This window comes from Trematomus bernacchii, unplaced genomic scaffold, assembly GCF_902827165.1.
Source record: "Trematomus bernacchii unplaced genomic scaffold, fTreBer1.1, whole genome shotgun sequence".
NCBI classification, from domain to species: Eukaryota; Metazoa; Chordata; class Actinopteri; order Perciformes; family Nototheniidae; genus Trematomus; species Trematomus bernacchii.
Genome location: NW_022987720.1, coordinates 26707847 through 26728926, shown reverse-complemented (window position 1 = coordinate 26728926; position 21080 = coordinate 26707847). Strand labels below are relative to the sequence as shown.

At 40.9% G+C, this 21080-nt stretch overlaps 1 protein-coding gene across 1 annotated transcript in view; it reads right to left on the bottom strand.

Moving 5' to 3' along the window:
* Positions 1–21080, bottom strand: part of llgl1 (LLGL scribble cell polarity complex component 1) — a 45785-nt gene that overhangs the window by 14216 nt on the left and 10489 nt on the right. Inside the window, exons 3-12 of the mRNA XM_034142333.1 lie at positions 12777–12858; positions 12535–12695; positions 11695–11841; positions 7778–7940; positions 6967–7102; positions 6277–6331; positions 5638–5792; positions 4605–4825; positions 3104–3171; positions 1984–2158 (exon numbers count right to left, since the gene is read on the bottom strand). Of these exons, the coding sequence (XP_033998224.1) occupies positions 1984–2158; positions 3104–3171; positions 4605–4825; positions 5638–5792; positions 6277–6331; positions 6967–7102; positions 7778–7940; positions 11695–11841; positions 12535–12695; positions 12777–12858 (1363 nt within the window). The remainder of the gene's footprint in view (positions 1–1983; positions 2159–3103; positions 3172–4604; positions 4826–5637; positions 5793–6276; positions 6332–6966; positions 7103–7777; positions 7941–11694; positions 11842–12534; positions 12696–12776; positions 12859–21080) is intronic.

Genomic DNA, 21080 nt, shown 5'->3' with positions numbered 1-21080 from the left:
ATAGAGAAAAATGATGCAAAATGATCAATACCTACAACATCGTGCATCACATCACAAATGCAATATCAGTCAAACAATCGCAATCATCAATTTTTTCTACATCATGCAGCTCCACTTTTCAATAAAGCTTCCCAAAAACCATGTGTGCCATCCTGATGATTTGATTTGAACCAACCAACAAACTAACTCAGTTTAAAATGCCTCCTAAAGCTCTCCTCCTTCCTCCTCAGGAGCCTCTTTACTCCTAAGCTCTGCAAAATGCCAATCCCCCCCCGCTGCTTCTCATACATACTCTGCAAAACATGGGCATTAATCTGTCTCTCACACACGGGAGGAATTCCAATAGCATTCCCTCGCACAAAACAAGGAGTAGGAGAGGTTGGTCACACTCACACACACACACACACATGCAGAGAACGAGTGGGCTGATGCGTCTGGTTTTCATTACACCGAAGAGGAAAAAAGGGAAAGGCTCTTCATCCCATATGAGAGCCACATTCCTGAACATGCAACTCTGTTACCACAGGATACATGAGGAAAGGTGGGGGAGCCAAACAGTGAATGGGAAGAGAAGAAGAGAAAAGAGGCCAAATAGTAACTCAAATCTATTTGTCAATGTTGAACGTACCCCTATAAATCTGTTTCTACTCCTTTGTATGCAATGAATTTCTTAAAGAGGACATATCATGCTAGTTTCCAGGTTCATATTGTGCCTTCAATGTGACATGTTTACATGCTTTAATGTTCAAAAAGCTCTTTATGTTTCGGCTATTGGTCAACCGCTTAGAATTGTCCCACCCATTAGCGTACAATGTGTTCGAGCACTAGCCAATAGAAGCTCGAAGAGTACACAGTGATGTCACTATGTTATGACAGTAAACAAAGCAGTCCGATGACTCCCACCCTCTGCACTCAGAATTTAAGCTTCTTCCTTCGGGCCGGACGTTAGTTGTCCCAAAGAGTAGAACGAAGCGGTATAAAAACAGTTTTATCCCAGCAGCTATTGCACAAATTAACAAATCATAGGAGTGTCACACAGATGCCTATTTATTTATTTAATTATGAATTTTGAATGTCCATGTTTGTACTAGTGTTTTTCTTTTAAAATGTTTTTAGGATTTGACGGAGCAGGGTGTACTTTTATTGAGATGTGTCTGTTGTTTGTGTTTGTTTTTAGAGTGTGTCAGGATGGATCCCTTGTCTTTTTATCTGCAAACTAAATCTACCTACGGGTACAAATAAAGAACCTGAACCTGATTCCAATTGAGGCACAAAAACTGAAATAAAAACAGGAAAGGGAAACCCCCAAAAAGCATAAAAACTGCATTTATAATAAACATCTGCATTATTATTATGTTGCATTGTTGGAGAAGCCTGTGACATAAGATTTTCAACGACATAATTACTCTGTAGCTATGTTAGTTTGACAATAAAGAACCTTGAACCTTGAACAATGAGAATCCTCCCATGACAGCTCGTCTTAGTGAAAGAGCACAAAATGGATATTATCACCACAAAAGCCCCAATTGAGTTTATTCCCTTCACTGTGTTCCCTGCCATCTACAGATGTGAGCGTATCTTAGGAATCTGCCCAAACCCTGAGAAAAGTTTTCCAACTGTAAGATTTAAATATCAGCACTTGTTTTTCTTCATGACTCATCTCCGTTTCACATCTAAGCTGTCGGATCAGATTTTCTCCATATGGGACTCCTCATGATGTTGAATCAGTTCATTTAAATGAAATTCTGCGCAGAAAAACAGGCGATTAAAACAGAATCAGACTGCGGTTCCTTCAGGGTTTTAATAAGAGGAACAATGGGGTGGGCCCTGTCTGAGAACCAAACACATGAAAACACTCAGATGAGAGAATTAGGACACAGATGTAGTGTTAGAGGACTGACTGTGTAATGAACAGATTGTTTTGATTCCCACAGATTTTTTTCTTCCTCTGTTTCACATCTCCTCCTCCTCCTCAGTTCTCACCTTCCTAAAAGGAGGCCATTCCTCCTCCTGCTGCATGTCGGGGTCGTCGCTGGGGTCATGAGGTTCGTCACATGGGTCGCAGTCGGTGTGGAAGACGTTGGCAGTGCTGAGTTTATAAAGCGGAGTCAGAGCAACACCTGACGCATCCCAGAAACGCACAGTGCCGTCCTCGTGCCTATAAAACACAAAATGTATAACTACAACAAATGCAATCAAGATGAAAATGTATTTCAGTGCAAATCAATCAGGATTTTGCAGGTCCAAGTGTGTGTGTGTGTGTGTGTAGGCTAGCAGGCTCAGATCCAAATAGCTCCTCAATTCTGATTTATTTGGACGGCTCCTAAAAACACAGTTAGCAGTTTATTTGGTAAGCATAGCCACATGTAATGAAATACAAATGGATTTGTGACACAGGGACCAAAGCTATGCTAGCATCTCTGTGAAGCTGCACTCTGGCACTGTGGAGCTTTGAGCTAAAGGCTAACATCAGCATGCTAACATGTGACAATGCTAAAATTGTAATGTTAAGCAAGTATGTTGACCATGTTCACTTGCTTAGTTAAGCCTGTTAGCATGCTTATATTTGCTTCCTGTTTAGCGATAATGACCTAATGCTAACACGCTAATCAGCTAACTCCTTTTTAGCTGATATTGGCGCTTGAAGTCCAAAAGATAAAATAATTCATCCTCCGAGGAACATAATATCTTGTTAATCCATTCAATAGTAAATAGTTAAGATATTTCCCTGGTCTCGCTCCAGCTGTTTTACTTCATTTTCATGCTGTAGTTGCGTCTCATTGTGCCCCATGCTAATGCTAGCACTGCTAAAAATCTGCAGTTACCAACATTAGGTCATCTGCCTCAGGATTCCCTTGTTGCTAATGCAATGCTAACACATTTCACTGTCAGGACAAGTCATATGTCCACCATATTTAATAGAGGATCTCCATGTGGTTCACATCAGAAATCCAACCACGCTGCATTCAGTCACTAACACTTATAGAAAGCAACAGATTTGTGTCATGAGAGAAAAATGAAAACTGGATCCACCTGGACTGTTTATACAGTGTGTGTGTGTGTGTGTGTGTGTGTGTGTGTGTGTGTGTGTGTGTGTGTGTACCCTGTCAATAGCAGCTCTTGCTGTTTGGGTGGAGGAGCCAGGTTCTTCCCTCCACAAATGGGCCAACTCTGTATGAACAGACGAAGATTAAAGTCAAGTTAGAACTCTTGTTATACTAAAAAGATGTACAAGAAAAAAAATAAACATTGAAAAACAACATTTCCATTTCCTGACGGAGAGGAATTCCCATCTGGATGAAAGTGTGCAGACAGAAACACACCAAACTCAGCTCCTGTGGGTTTTGAGTTTGCTCTGTTACTGTGCCAGTCTCTCTGGTTTGGCCTCGCACAGACAGAGAGCCAGGAATGATTTAAGAGCGTACCAGCTGTGTGTGTGTGTGTGTGTGTGTGTGTGTGTGTGTGTGTGAGTTTAATCTGCCACTGATAAAACAGCTGATCTAAGCTACAAAGCCTCTGCAAAGCCTTTAACTGCTTACACCTGCTCTTAAAGTTAACACACTAGCAGCAGGCCGGAGGTCACGCCCAGAGCCGTTTAGCTGCCAGCCTATACTAGCAAATACCATCCATTTACCTTTAATATCCTAACATTAAACCTCTAAAATGATGACCTGTTTATATTTCTCTCCATTCATGGCAGCCGTAGAGCCTTGACAAGACACCTGACACTCATCTGGTAGAAATCCAACCCTTAAACTGAATCTGTGACCATGCTGCTTTGTGTGTACGTCGTATAAACACCAATTAGTGTCGATGGCTTCTTTTAAAGCAAGAGCAGCTTGGCTATTGGCCAAACTGTTAACGTGTTCCGTGGCTTACATCTTGGACTTTCAGTAATTAAATAATCCCTACGGTCACGAACAAGCCAATTTACAGAATAATCAGTCATAGTGTCTGGCTGCCAGTCCACAGGTTATACAAAATGTTGCTGGCAGTTTCTCTGAGAATGAATTAATTCCTGAAAGCAATCTGTGCAATGCTTTCCTTTTAAAAGAAAAGACCAGAATAAAACAAAGAGAATTGTTTAAATGAAACATCCTTGCAAATAATAGTAAATTACTTTTTCTTTCTGCAATAGGGGAGATTCCTGACCATGTATCTAAGAAAATCAGCTGTATTTACTATTCTTAACTTTAATGTTAAAGCTTTATTAAACCCAAAGGAAATTCAGGGGTCAGAGCAGCAACAGCAATACGAAACAATGGAAGCGCAGTACATTTTACATTTATATTACATTTATTTAATATTGAATAATCAATTTATTGCACAATTAATGTATATATATATAATATCCTGCATTATCTTTTTTTTACTGTAAATTTGTATTTCCACATAACTAACTTTTCATTTCAGACATATTTTGGATTGTTTATTTTTGTCTTAATTTCTCTTGCCTTGTCTTTTATGCTGCTGCAACGCAAACATTTCCCAAATTGGGATCAATAAAGTACTTATCTTATCTTAGTATAGGACAGATAAGAGTACAAACAGGGATAAAGAGCACTACAAAATATGAGTTAAAGTACATCTCATGTGCTTCTCACCCCATGCGCTTGTTGCCGGCCCTGCTGAGCTCTGCCGGCGTTGACCAGCCTCTCCCAGAGTTTGGGCGAGACGCTGGAGACGTGGAAGGAGCAGGTGATGGCGGAGGAGTGGAGAGGAGCCAGGTAGGGGGTCGGCAGGGAGGGCCAGCCGGGGGTCAGGAGGTCAATCACAACCAGCTCCTCCTCCAGCAACACCACCACTGCTGACGGATCATCAAACTCTGTGAGGAGAGAGATAAGACACAACATGAAGGGCTGATGCTCCTGTAACATTTTGATTATTTTAGACCAGGGGTGTCTAAACTGCGGCCCGCGGACCATTTTGAATCGACCCTCAGCAAATTAAAAAAGTATAATGGAATATGGCCAGGGGCGGACTGGCCATCTGTGTGTTCTGGAGAATCACAGAACGGGCCGTTGAAGGCCGGCTCGGTTCGCTGACGGCCGGCAGCGCCCTTTATTTCTTTTAAACGGCATCATTTAAGTTGCGCTGACAGGCGACAGAGGTCCACAGTTTCCCAGCAGCAAGGCTCCCTCCCCCGTTGACAGTTCACGAGCGTGCTCTACCAATTTGTGATTTGTGTGGGCTGGGCTTGGTCAGAGTCCAGGGCTGATTTCAATTAAAGTTGGAAAAAATCTCTAACATATAAGAATAAGAAAAAAGCCCAATGACCTGTTTACATAACAAGCTTGAAATAAACCCTTTTTATTTCTCCTTATTATAAATCAACCTGTGGCTTCTGTTGTAAGGGATGAGCTGCCAACACTCACAAGCATAAGTTACCTACATTTGATTGATTGTGCTAACTTATAACTGAACTTATGAGGCGATATACCTCTAGTGAGTGGCCCAGCCCTTCGTATATTTTTCTGCATGTGGCCATCAGTGAAAAAAGCTTGGACACCCCTGTTTTGGACGTTTGATACATGGCGGTGAGACTTAACTCAGCTGAAAGACGGAAAAAAGGAAATCATGAATGAAAAAGGGGAAGGAAATCATTAGTCAGAGCATTAGTGATGGTCCGCCGCTGACCTTTCTCTTGCTCTACGTTATGGACAGTGAAGAAGTCGATGACCCGCGATGTGAAGTCCAGAGTGACGTGCTCTTTGTCTCGTTGGATGGTGAGACAGTGGCGGTCTCCATAGCTCGCTCTGGGCATCCCTCCGCTGTACAACAACACTGGAGAGCTGCAGCGAGACAGACATGTTATTTAATTCAGGGAAATTAGAACAACATTGAGAAAGTGTTACGATATAATAAGGCGTTATTATCCCAAAAAAAAGTATTGTACACTTGACATTTTGAAAATGACCAAACTACATTTGCCTTACAAGGCTTTTTATTTTTGGTTTTGATATAGGAACAAATATAGGAAGTTAATTATGAGGCAATCTAGGAATCTTTGTTTCTTGCCTAAGGTGAACTACAACAAATATTCTTCTTTGTGCAGCAGACACAAACTGGATTGAGGAGACATAAAATCCACTTGAATATATGATTATATAGTCATATAAAATGATAAGAAAAACAATAAAAAATAACAGAAGAAATTATACAAATCAGATAAATAAAAAAAGGATTTACAAACATGACGAAACTAAAAACAGGAATCAAGTTTTACTGACACACTGATTTATAATTTCAGTCTGATTTCAGCGGTCACACACTCACCCCGTCTGTGTCGTTCTCCACAGGATCTTGTTGATGGCCTTACAGGGAAATGGACCTGTGACAGAAATCATGCACAATAAAGTAACAACCAAAACATCACAGCGACATTTGTCGGATTAATAAAAACACACGAAAAAGAAAGTGTCACCTGATAGTTATTAATGTTATCTTATGTTGTATGGATATTCTTCCTCGTTATGCCTTTATTAGTGCGTCGCCTGTTGATTTTTATTTTTTTATTTAGTATTTTAGTTTGTTGCCAATGTAACTGATGTTATAAATATATAGCAAGGAAGAAAGAAACGTCCTGTCATTTACCAAAGTAAAAGGCAATACGAATTTGATTTCCATCCAGAAAGCCTTTAAGTCAGAGAGAGGGCGAAAGAGAGATATTATAAGATTTGAAAAGTGTCACTTCCACAATGAACCTGACCTAACCCTGACTCTAATTCTGAAAATAGTAACGAGTCACTACGAGTCACGATGTGTCAGCACTCATCGTCAGTTATTGGAGGCTTTGTGGACGAGAACATGACCTCCACTGGACCTGGACGACAAAGTGTTCAAACAAGAGACACTAGCTATAGTAAGAATATGTGTGTGTGTATGTGTATGTGTATGTGTATGTGTATGTGTATGTGTGTGTGTGTGTGTGTGTGTGTGTGTGTGTCTGTTGTATGCATTTCTCACCATATGGGACGGTGGAGGACACTGGCTGCTGATGGCAGGTGTTGCCGTTAGTAACAGGCCACACGGAGTAGCCGCCATCGTTATGGGAACTGACAAATAGGTTTCCAGAGCGTTCCCACACCAGACTCTCCAGCTGCTGCAGGGTCACACACACAGAGAGAAATGCTTTAAAAAGGTTGCTTAGCAGTCAAATACACGTTATAGATAGTAACGTCAAAGAGTCAAGTGCCTCAGAGAGCAGCTCAAATATTCCTTGCCATAAAAGCATAGAACTAGCTAACTGACAAGTACGGCTGGGACTAGCGATTGTTTTCTTTATCAATGAATCCAATGATTATTTCTAGATTAATTGATTAATTGTTTGGACTCTAAAATGTAAGAAAATTGTTTTAAATGTCGATCCCAGTCACTGAAAGCCCTACATGTATGTGGTGTCTTTTAATGTTTGTTTTTGAAAGTCCAACTCATCCTATTCACTTAAATATGATATAAAACTAGGAAAAGCAGAAACACTTCATAATTGAGAGACTGAAAACAGCATTTTCTGTTATTTATTACTTTCCTTCCCTGTCGATTAACTATTGATTAGTTCACTTATTGTTGCAGCTCCATCTGGAACACCTATTTAAAAGACTTGTTTCATTACTGTTAATGCTTTGCAACTAATTCCTGGCCTGTTTCAATAAACTTTAACACGACATAAAAAACATTCATAAAGTTCTTCATTGGAACATCCTGAAGATAAGTTAAGGAACAGAGTCTGTAAAAAGTAACACAGTGTGCACGAGGCTCCGTTCTGTAAGGCAGGTACCTGTTTGCCCAGGAAGAGCTGCTCGGTGTGCCGGGTGCTCAGATCCCAGAGGACCACCAGGCCGCGGCTGTAGCCAATCAAAATCTTCCCTGGCTGTTGGGGATGTTCCTGAAGAGACTCCACCGGCCCCAAGGACTTTCCACATCTGTAATCATCTGGCAGGCTGGGAAAACAAAACCATCATCGCATATGTTGTTGATTAAACATGTCTACAGGTTTGTTTTAATGCACCATTATACTTCCTTATTTAAATATGTCTTAAAGAGGTCCTATTATCCTTTTTCTCCCTTTCCTGTAGTGTGTTATATAAGTTTTTGTGCATGTAAACGGTCTGCAAAAGCTAAAATCTGAAAAAGTTCGCTCCAACACAAATCTTAGGGCATTTTTATTTCCAAAATGTCCCAAATTGTGATCAATAAAGTACCTATCTATCTATCTATCTATCTATCTACCTACCTATCTACCTACCTATCTATCTACCTACCTATCTACCTACCTATCTATCTACCTACCTATCTAACTATCTATCTACCTATCTATCTACCTACCTATCTACCTACCTATCTACCTATCTACCTACCTATCTATCTACCTACCTATCTAACTATCTATCTACCTATCTATCTACCTACCTATCTACCTACCTATCTACCTACCTATCTTATCTACCTACCTACCTATCTTACCTACCTATCTAAAACTACTATCATATCTTACCCTAAGCGATCTACACTATCTATCTACGCTATCTATCTACCTACCTATCTAACCGTATCTATATCTACCTACCTACCTATCTTACCTACCTATCTAAAACTATCTATCTACCTATCTACCCTATCGAACCATACCTATCTAACTATCTATCTACCTATCTACCTACCTATCTACCTTATCATTCTACCTATCTAACTATCTATCCGTACGGCTATCTAACCTACCTATGTCTATATCTATTCGATCTACCCCTATCTACCTACCTATCTAACTATCTATCTACCTACCTATCAAAAACCATCACTGAATTCACTCAACATCAACCTTTCATCATGTGAACACATTTGACAAAGAGGACCTTTAAGCCTAGATTATTTGTTTACATACACTATTAAAGTAAGTTTCAATGACTGTAATTTGCCTATTCCCTTTAATGCATGTTTGGGACTGTAAAATGAATACATCATGAGAGGAGTGGAGATCAGATCTGTGCATATTGATCATCCGGTTGGTAAGTAGAACACAGGGAATGGGCAGCATCATATATTTCAAAGCACTGTTTTTCATTTGCACAAAAACAACCCAAAGCAGAACTCCTGAAGTGTTCAGATGTATGTTAAATCTAATCAACATCAAGCTCAAACCATCTGTATAAACTCCACCACAGGCAGCTGTCTCGGCAACAACAACAACAACAACACAACAGTGAAATCAACATCAAGCTGCTGGAAGTTTGTGAACTAGACATTCCTCTGAGGCAGCGGAGGAATGTAGAGCAGGACACACCCTCGAGATGTCAGGAGGATTCCCCCGGTGAAGGATGGGGAGAAGAGAGGAGAGGGAGAAGAGAGGAGAGGGAGAAGAGAGGAGAGGAAGCATCAGAGAGGGAAAGTCAAAGAGTAAACAAACAGACAAAGTGCGAAAGAAAAGACGGCAATGCAGCTTTCTCTCTGGGCTCTCTGCAGCAGAACCATCGCAGAAGAGATGGTCAGCTTGCATGAAACACACACACACCCCACACACACTTCTGACTGCTTTGTGGTAGCGCTCGCTGAGGAAGATCCTCTCCGGAAGCACAGAGGCAGAAACATTCCCAACAAAGCATTCCATTGTCTCCGTCTCTCCGTCCACGAGTATTTTTAGGGAATCCAGCATCCTGCTACTGGCGTGTGTGTGTGTGTGTGTGTGTGTGTGTGTGTGTGTGTGTGTGTGTGTGTGTGTGTGTGTGTGTGTGTGTGTGTGTGTGTGTGTGTGTGTGTGTGTGTGTGTGTGTGTGTGTGTGTGTGTGTGTGTGTGTGTGTGTGTGTGTGTGTGTGTGTGTGTGTGTGTGTGTGTGTGTGTGTGTTGTGTGTGTGTGTGTGTGTGTGTGTGTGTGTGTGTGTGTGTGTGTGTGTGTGTGTGTGTGTGTGTGCGTTAGAGATTCAGCTGAAACACTTCCCCAACCGGAACACCGTGTTTTGGCAGCCATTACAAAGCATCCGCGTCTAAAAACCTACCCTCCTTTGCACACACACACACACGCAAACACACACACATAAACACACAAGCCTTATCAGGGCCCTCGTTAGGCCTCAGTTCCGCCCACTACCCTAAACAAGCCGGTTAATGAGGGGTTTGGCCGGTCAGTCAGCAGAAAGAGAGAAACAGCGGCTCTGTGAAGCTACTGTATCGACACAGGAATGCAGAGAGGAAGAACGAAGAAATAGCTTTGTTTTCGTTGAGTACCTTGAGCATTTTGCACTTCGTATGGCAGCTTATGTACTTTACTGATATGTAAAAAAGGGTTTTTGAGGGGTAGTAAAGACTAGAAAATTGCTATATAAATGGCGTCTATTTACCATTTATAAAACAAGCACTGCAGCGGGCATGTTTGTTGCATACGGATTGTTTTAGATAATGCAGTTCTGTGCATATTAACGTGATGAGGATGCATCGGAAGTGGTTTGCTCTGCTTCACTGCTGACTCTCATACATGGCTGCACACTAGTTCACACAACACTGCAGAATGTGGAGGGGCTGGACAAAATAACAGAAACACATATTTTTTCTTAAGTCTGTGGGGAATACCAAGTTTAGGCCGGGGTCTGCAACGCCACAATGCTTTTCACCTGTTCTTAAACAAATAATATTCTTGTTGTATTTTTGGAAAGTTTTTGTGTATTTCTATTTCTTGTCAGTTATTTTCTTTTAATTTTGAAAACGTTTTTTTAAATATTTCTATAATAACAGTTCTAAATGTGCTCCTTTTTTACAACCCAATGCCTTTCTACTTTGTTTATATATGCACCATCATACACCAAAATTCCTTATACGTGTAAACTACCACTTAGCTATAACCCTGATTCTGACTTGAATGTCAGAAGATATCATTTTGGAGTTTTTCAGTATGTGCTCCCTTTCCTCTCCTCTCTGAGCAGTGTTGAGGACATAACGCCGTTCTCATGGTCCATGAACCACATGACCCCGACCTGCCTGCTGCTGCTGGGGTCAAGGGGGATATTTATTTCTGTGTGTGTGTCCGACCTGCTCAGCTGGAGCTGTGAGCGGAGGAAACTGGAGTGCTAAATGTTTACAGGAAGACATACTGTGACAGGGACAGAGAGGTGGTCAAGAAGAGACTTATAGGCAGAGAAAGGGAGAAACTACATTAAAGACTTGTTAAATGTGTAGATGCAATGTTAAGAAGTGCTGGAATATTATAACAAATGCAATGATCAACTTTACAAACATATGCACCTGCTTTGCCACTCCAAAAACAACTGCATTAGACTTTAACATATGCTAGAACTATAGTTTCACAGGAAGACTAGGGGTAGAGGAATGTGAGAATTTGGTTAGGGGTGTTATCAAATATCTGGAACAATACCAGAAACCTGCAGGTCCGCTGCAACGCTTACTGCTTTTAAATCCAGGCTGAAGACTTTCCGCTACTTTTAATTGAACTATTCACATCTTACACTGCACTGTAACTATTATTCATGAACCTGTGTTATTCCTGTTTTATTATCTTTGCTTTTTAAGGTTTCTAATAATGTCTTTGTAAAGCACTTTGAATTGCCTTGCGTTGAAAAGTGTTAAATAAATAAACTTGCCTTGCCTTGCCAGGGTCCATCTTTACTAGGCTCCATATTTGATCTTATTCCTCTTATTTATTTATTTTCCGTCAGTTTTCTTTGAAGTCATTTACGGGTAAGTCTCACCTCTGGGTGACCTGGTCCTGTGGCAGCGTGAGGTTGTCCTTCAGTGACAGGCAGGGCAACTCCAGGAAGTAGACGCCCCCTCCCTCTGTGCCGATGCACAGCAGGTCACATGACCTCAGCAAGAGGAGGACAGTCACCCGGGTGGCACTGAGGAGAAGAAGAGGAGGACGGATGATAAGAGGGAGGCTTCAGTCAGGATAGATTTAAGCCACCCAATTATTAAAGAATATATTCAATGATGAAATGACCCACATTGCTTTAAGTGCAATCTGATTCAAAGGTTCAAAGGTTTTATTGTCATATGCACTAAGCTACAGTGTAGAAATGGCAATGAGATTCTTCTGACCTGAGCTCCTCCAACAATGCAGCATATATAAATGAACGTGTAATGTTCCTCTAACAATGTTAAGGTTAGTTTAGTTTAGCAGATTTCACACTCAAATTCAAGGGTGCTTAACAGAAGACACAAAACAAATGAAACGGAAAACTTCATAAAGAGTAAGAAAATTTGATCAACATTGCAAGTAGATTTCTTCAAGAAGTGCAGAAGTAAAATAAAAAATAAAAACATTGTTAAATTACCTCTGGAAGTGGACTCACTAGGTAATACCCTATAGGCCTGATTTAGTTTTGACAGATTCATAACTCTGCTGTAAAGAAATAACTACTCCCTAATTGTTCACTGTTGTTTTATTATATGTATGTCTTTCTCATCTGTTTTTTTTGTCTCATCATGTTTCATTGCTGAAAGGAACTATGAACAGATTGATGTCATTCATGTAAAGATGCAATGGACAATATGCTGTGGTAAAAATAACGTTTTTAAGCCATGTTATCTACCTGCAGCTCTCGATGCCTGGTCTTCCTGGGAGGCTGTAGCTGTCTACTTCCTGGAGAATGATCACTCCTTCTTTCTTAACCCCGCCCACTTCTCTGGGGGCGCCGCCCACCAGCTCCCACAGGTGGATCGTGTTGTCGTCCAGCAGCGACAGCAGGCGGCCCTGTCACATGGCACGGTAAATGTTAAATTCATACAACTTTAGGCCACTACTCTGATCACAAAGCAGGTAATGAGAGCTCACCTGTCCGGGCAGGAAGTGGATCTGTGTGACAGCTGTGGTATCACTGTGGAGTCCCGTGAACTCAACGCCAGGGGAGCCGTAACTGAGAGGGGCCCGTCAAGGAAATCAAATATTGGAACAATGGACAGACTAGTGGAAATGATCATAATAATACATATATCAAATAAAGTAATAATATAAAAGTTAGTTGGTTACCCTTGGCCCTTTTGTTTATATAATACCCAGCTTTTTTCTTTCTTGTACGCCATTTAAAGGGTACCTACTGCACTTACTGTATATTGTGTTTGTCTTTGCTTTATTGTTACTAAAAGAAAAATTCAAAATAAAGTATTAAAAAAATAATATAAAAGATAATAATAAATGTTTTTAAAGAATAAAAAAAATAATAAAGCTTTATTTGGAAAGACATTTTTATACACGCGATGCAGCTCAAAGTGCTTTAACAATTTGACACACAACACAAGAAAAATAAGAGATTCAATTGAAGTCAGAGGTTAAAACTCATTAGCACACATACAGCATGTGTACATGATATATACATGACTGCAAGAAGATAAAATAGGCAATACAATTATCAAAAAACGAGTGGAGCTACCCACCAATCTAAGGTCTCGCCAGATCCCAAATCTGCTAGCATGTGCAACATAGCAGAGACTTCATTCTAGTCTAAATAAGGGGATCATTTAGAGCCACTTAAAGGTGGGGTAGGTAATTCACTTCAGGAACACTTTTTGTTATATTCCATGGAATGCTCTTAACATCCCGATAGCAATGAATATATTAAATGCTTTGACAATAAATATATAAAAAAATGTCATCTGTGGAAGCCGTGGCGCTGTAAAAAGCACGACCAATCATCTGAGCCGGGCCGGCTAAAGTAACTGGATGGCCTACCTGCCTGTCAGCCTTCCATCTGTGCACAAACTTATCTCGTGCCCTCATTGGTCATGTGCGCGTTCGTGTGTGTTGGAGGAGGGGCTCTGTAAGGAAGTCTGAAGGAAGTGGCAGATTTTTTTCGGCTGCGTACTTTCAAATTCTAGCGCACTCGAGCTGGTTTCTCCATTCTTACCTACCCTACCTTTAAGAGCAGTATATTAAGACACTAGGAACCATTTGTATACACACTGCCTGCCGATTGAAGGAACGTTTTCTTTAAAAATAGGAACTAAATTAAAATAAGTGATTAAGACGGCAGAGACTGTTAAAGTGGTAATTGTGAGCTGTAAACCGTTAGAGAAACGCTGGTTAGGTGTAATAGGAGGGGAGAAATTAGAGCGCTGTAACAAAGCTCATAGCAATTACAAGCACCAGATGACGCAGATGCTCAAAACCAACACGGTGTGTGTGTGTGTGTGTGTGTGTGTGTGTGTGTGTGTGTGTGTGTGTGTGAGCAGCAATCTTAACCCCCTTCCTTAGTGCAGTAAATGAAGCTGAGCTGATATAAAAGCTATACTCAAGAGTGACGCGAGTACACACCACTAGGCTAAATTAGTCTAAAACCGTGTATTAGCATTGACACGCTAGCAGCTACTCACACACACACATTTGTGAGCAATACTGACACACTCTACTGCTTACATAAGCCTGCAGGAATGTGGATTAAAAGGCAGAAAATAGAAGGAAATCTGGAGTTTGTCTATGACTGGTTTCCTGTTTCCCGACCACTATCTGTTTATATTATCATGCTTTAAGATAAATATCACAACCACATACAGTTCGATTCCTCCCCTTTTCATATCTTTACTCTTATGGTGATGGTTTTTCTTTCCTTCTCCCTCTGGAGAATTGTACCCAAATCCAATTATCTACAGCTCTACTTTTCTCTTGTATTCTCTGTAGGGGACTCCTAGAGAAAAGGTTACTACAATTTGTTCTCTCTAACCATTTTTGCCCAAAACCACTCGTTATCCCAATGGGGGTCCGGTGGAGTTTTAATACCCACATTCCTCCGCTGTCTCCTTTTTCATTTACCTCCTTCAGTTCTTGGTAGCTCCTCTGCTCTGATTCATAGAAACCTACCTGCCCTCCTCTTTCTTCCAAGTATTTAAATCCCTCCTTTATCGCTCTCTCCCTGGAGGCCCGGCCGAGTGTTATACTAGCATTCCTCCAGTGTTGTCACTTCCTGTCCCCTGGTTTTATTCACTGCATCAACACATGCCTCAGACAGCTGGGAGGTGGAGGTGTCAGGGGACACTCACTCACGGGTCATGAAACCCCAGACCAGACAGAGGGAGAGGCAGGATTTCAATCCATTAGAGGGGTCGTTTGACATTTGTTTGCTTCCTTGGAGAGATTTGTTATCAGTGATGCATGCTAAATATTGAGCCACAGCCAGCAGCTAGTTATCTTAGCTACGCATAATAGAGTGGAAACAGCTTGTCAAGCTCTATGAAAAATGTCTAAAATCCTTCTAAATCCCAATAATACATCCGTTTTATCTCGTTGATAAGGGAGTAACTGCCCAGCGCCAAATTCCTGGTTAAACTTAAATGTGTTTTTTAATGTATTATTATTATTTAAGTTTCTGGACATTCACACAGATCCAGGCTTGTTAGTCTTCTGGCTGCAGCTTCATATTCAACAGACATGAGATTATCTCCATTAACTTTGAGCAAAACAGACCATAAGCACATGTAAACAAATTGAAACTGAAACCGCAAGATATGTGGGGTGTGCAAAGAAAGACCGATACACTGAGGCGCAATGACTGTGAAACTGAAAAAGGGACAGACAGAATTACAAATCAAAGAAGTTGTACTGCATGTGCTCTAAAGTTACATGCAAGGAAACTGACAGAAAAAGTAAGGTATTGAGAAAAAAACTGAGTTCCACAGCTGTGTAAAAAGCAGGGAGTGAGAGCGGATTGGACAGCAGTGGTTTGCGTGTGTAGTCCAGCGATGTGAGGACGACCGCAGCTCATTCAACACTAATCTATACAGCAACTCCCACAAATGTAAAGCTGGCTGCGCGAGAAAAGAGTGAGAAAAGAAAAGCTGTCCATGAGCAGATAAAATAAGACCACTAATGACTATTTAAAAACTGCGTCAGAGCCCAGCTGATCTGCAGCAGCTCTGACGGGAACATGGCAACCAGCAGCTCCACTTTCAAAGGTTGTCATACCACACGAGGAAAATGTCTGACAGGCAGCGGAGGAAAGCAGGGCTTAGGTTTGAATTGCTGTTATGAGGGAGGGCGAAAGAAATGTGTGTGATAAATAGTAATTATAAGCTCAACTGTAGCACATGATTCACACATGTCACGCACACTTCCTGGTTATGGTGATGTCAGCTGGTGGAGGGATTCCTGGTGATGGTGTCATCGATAGGGGCAGCTGTAGAGACCCTCTTTCTGTAACCTCATTATGTGTGTGTGTGTGTGTGTGTGTGTATTAAGCTCCCTCCCCCATTGGATCTGCAATTAGGCCAATATACAAGTCCTCAATAATAGTGGGCATTTACAACAATGTTTAAAGTGTGTCAACCTTCATTCCCCTCCCCCACATCCCCAATATTGAATATAAGTGAGAAACAAATAAATCAATACACACAATGTGGGGATAATATTATGTTTTGGGATATTGTGTTGACTTTTTTATTTATAATTTACATGCAAATATATGTGGCTGACATTGCAATGATGTTATGGGGTCTGTGATAAATGAAACTACTTGATTTTTTAAAATAGTACCACCAGATTCTTGCCAATACAGAGCCCTAGTTTAATACTGATACACACTGTACATGTAGGAGCCAAAATGCTTATTTTGCTATTGCTTATTATTTCTATTATTATTATCATCATCATTATTTGTTTACAACCCACACAGTCGTAATTAGTCACCCTCATTGTCATGGAAAGACAATGAGGGTGAGCTGGCTGTTGTATTTTTCTGTTGACCGTTTGGTCCCGATGTAGCTATTGTTTGTTTTATTTTCTTTAATAAATATCGCCACACACACACACAATTGCTAATATGTGAAAATAAGTTAACTTTACAAGTATACACACATGCCAAAAGTGAAAGAAATCCTAGTTGTTCAAACATTTCCGTCTGGATCAAAGTGTGCGTCCAGCATCTGTCAAGCCTAGAGCCATGACTCTAGCGTGATAATAATCAGCGCAACACTGCTGTTTATTTTAAAATGGTAATTGGCAGTGATTCCTCTTGACTTGTTCCGATTACACGTCCGATTAAAATCATCAAGGACTGATTGCCATTTATTTTAATCCGTCACTTAAAGACATGCCTAAATGTGAGATATGTGCATAAAAGACAGAAGTGAGAGATGAAAGGAAGTGCTGCAAATTCTCAGGATGCCCCGCCAAGAACATCAGAGGCTTCTTCCACAGCTCACACACACACACACACACACACACACACACACACACACACACACAGAAGGATAAAAGCAGTTAGGTCAATACTGGAGCTGGAAACAGTGACTCAACGCAGTAATTCACAAGCCTACGCAATTCAATTTGGAGATTAAAATTTAAAGCATTAATAACAAAGAACCACAGACACCCATAAAGCAGCGAGACAAGTGGTGAGGGCAAACAAAGAGAAGAGTATAAACGGTGTTGGATGACACAGTGTTGTAATAAATGTTCCGGGTGTTGCTGACAAAGTTGCGTAACAGTTTCAGAAAGAAGAAATCAACACTAAGTTCATGAACGACCTGTTGAATGTGCAAGAAAAACCATGCAGTGTGACATAGCAAGATTTGCTCACCAGAGTACCCTGAATCGCACACAATGGATGCCTACAGTAACTCATAATCACTGAATCACTGTCTTTCTCAAACACACACACATAAGTGCGATTGCCCGGTGATGCAGAGAGAGAGCGTTAGCAAGGATAAAGCGATTTCACGGTCTGAATACAGACAAACAGAGGGCATTGTCCTCCATGGCAGACACAGACCACAGCCAGCACACACACATACACACACACACACACACACACACACACACAAAAACGTGATAGAAGATTTGGATGGACAGGAAGGAAGGACGGATCAGTAGATCCAAGGATGGATGTGCAGGTTGACCACACACAGAAAGACAATTAGACCCCAGAGGAAAATAAACTTGTACAAGTGAGACTTCAAACAACTTAAGTTAGTTTTTGCTGGAAACTTCTAAAAGTCGAGTATTTTCTTGAACTCCCTTTCTTCCCTACACACATAGCAACACACACACAATCACAAACTCCTCAGACGTCTGGCAAAAGGCAGCCGACAACAAGACAAGCCAAACAACTCCACCCACCCACTAGAGGAACAATCCGTCTCATTTGCATCCTCTCTACGTCAACTAGTACCTCTCCACCCCCCACACACTCTTTTTCATGTCCCACTCCCTCAATGCACTCTCCCCCAACATGGGACAAGTCAGACCTAGAGATAAACTTGGCTGTAGAGTTATAGATAGACAGAAAATCATGGTCCCCGGAGGATGAATCGCAAGGATTTTGATTTATGCAGTGATTGAAGAGGGTGTTTAACCATGATGTTAGAAACTGGGAATCACCCTTAACCTACAGAATACTATCTACTATCATGAGTAATGTCAAAAGGAAATAAAATAAAAAACAGACAGAAGGAATAACAGAAAGTGTCTCGACTGATTTTGGCAGTAGAAATGCCCCCCCCCCCCAACATTGGTCCTTATCCCAATCTGGGAGGGTCAGGGTTTTGTTCTGGCAACATTCGGCCTGAGTTAAACCCTCCTGCCTTGCTGGACTGTGAAAGAGTGTTGAGCAACTTTTATGGGCCAGCCGATGAGTTTCACATTTAGTTCAAACTGCTTGTAGAAACATTTCATCAACTAATGTAAGCTTTCCTAAGAGTTCATGTCTCCCAAGAGGAGAAATGTCTGATTGGATTGAGATGGATTCACATTTTGTACAGACATTCATGGTCCTGTGAACTTGCATAATTCTTCAGTTCACAACCAAATATCTGCAAAACCAAAGACAATTAAATCAGCCTAAGCGTTGTGGCCAACGTTGCATGCTATGACGCTAAACAAATATTTAAGGGTGACATTATACCTAAACATCAGCCTATTAGCATTCAGCTCAAAGCACCACAGGCTCACAGAGCTGCTAGCATGTAAACGTATTATTGTCAAGTTAAATGACCTAACATTTGTTTTAAAAAGAAAGTCTAATCAAGATAAAATCCACATTTAGCTGGATCAAAATCAAGGTGGATAAGTGCAAGTAGATTTTAAGATATTTTACTTAAGTCAAAGTCACTGCAAAATACAAACTATAGACCTTTTATTAGCATTGAAAGAACCAAGTTACAATTACTTTCTACTAATTTTTCGTCTAACCTTTATTTCAGTTGTATTCTCCCACCCATCCCTACTGAGCTAATTCAACAAGATGGGTTCATGTTTGTTTTTTTTTCCCCGTTAGCCTCTCCGCACAGTCTGACTCGGTGAGACCACACACCCTTTATTCCTGCAGACAGACCCCCACGACTTGTTGCCAACGGGACCGGCGTGTGTGTGTGTGTATGTGTGTGTGCCCATTCATCTGTAAGTGTGTATAGGTGTGGGGGTGAGTAGACCAGTATGGATGTTAGACAGAGAGTATATATATATTCTCCAGGAATACCAATGAGGAATAAAGTTATGGTAAAAGGGAAAACAGGTGGGAGGTAGAGGAGAGAGACATGATGGTAGGTGGGAGGTAGAGGAGAGAGACATGATGGTAGGTGGGAGGTAGAGGAGAGAGACATGATGGTAGGAGTGAGACAAATACCAGGAATAGTGAGCAGTGAGAGGAAAGTGTTTTAAAGAAAGAAAGTTAAGAAAGAGAGCAGGCAGTGTGTGGGTGAGGATGAGGAGGATGAGGAGGATGTTATGTTTATCAGAGAACATCTTCAGTTCAGTTAAAGTGCTACCGTCCATTCAATAATTACTTCTGGATTTGTTACTGCAAACAACAAAGCAGAATGCCGATAACATACACGACATGTTTTGTGTTGTTTTCCTTAATACTGACCACAGTTTGAAGCAAACATGAAAACAAATTAATGTCACTATGTAAAAGAAAAAAGCTATGCATTTTGGGTCAGGAATAGCTGTGGCTAAAGCAGAATTGAAAGGGTATTGTGTGGAACAAACAAACACTGGGGGAATTCACCCTTTTCACCACAAAAAATCTTTCACTTTGAGAATGGATAAACAAATTCAAGGCACTTTAAATTAAGCGATAACAGCTGCCAGAGTCGACTGCTGAGGCCACCATGAGAACTAAAGACATGATGAAAGGGTGCATTTGTATTCTTATCATTTCTCATGCAATGTTATAAGTGTCCCTGCAGTGACCTTGCAAAAAGGGGATGACTCGCAGAGAGAAAGTACAGAGATTTCATACGTTTATTAAATCAAGCTTCAACAGCGCAGTGAGACATCAGCCCGCAGTGAGACATCAGCCCGCAGTGAGACATCAGCCCGCAGTGCTCCGCCACACTGACCTCAGAACTGTTCATCGGCCACAGAAATGTCAAGAAAAGGCAATAAAATAAAAAATAAAAAATTGAGTCTTTGATGTTACGGAGAAACACATTTTAGCAACCATCCCTGAAGAGTACTTCTATTTCTTGTTAAATGTCTCTTTATTTTTGTATTAAATATACTAGTTTATTTAATTTAATTATTTAAAACCTGTTCCTGTTCCTGATTCTGGTGTGTGTGTGTGTGTGTGTGTGTGTGTGTGTGTGTGTGTGTGTGTGTGTGTGTGTGTGTGTGTGTGTGTGTGTGTGTGTGTGTGTGAGACCAACAGGATGTCAGACAGACAGAGGGAGCACACGAATCAGAGCTCTGCCTGTGTGTGTGTGTGTGTGTGTGTGTGCGCGTGCGTGCGTGCGTGTGTCAATATTAGCTAATCCTGTCGCTGTTTGATGGCTGATACTGCAGCGTCACAGAGTTTCAGTGTGACTCAGCAGGAATAAGTCAAAGCCCAATGTTTCACCGTGTGTGTGTGTGTGTGTGTGTGTCTAAATAAATTACGTGAATCAACTGATAAAAGGACAGGACTTTAATCAATTTTGCTGACCTTGAAATTGTCTGTTATGTTTACATGCCTGGCTAAAATGCTTCCAAAAATAAAACAGCTTTTAAAAAAGGCATACTTGCATTATTATGCCAGTCGTACACGATTGGCATTAAACAGTCTTAAAATGATAGAATTATCTTTTAAGCAATAATTTCTGGAACTAAATATAGTCCACCAGACAACAATAGATACCTCCTAAACAAGCATTGTAGGAGTGTTTGAATTACATT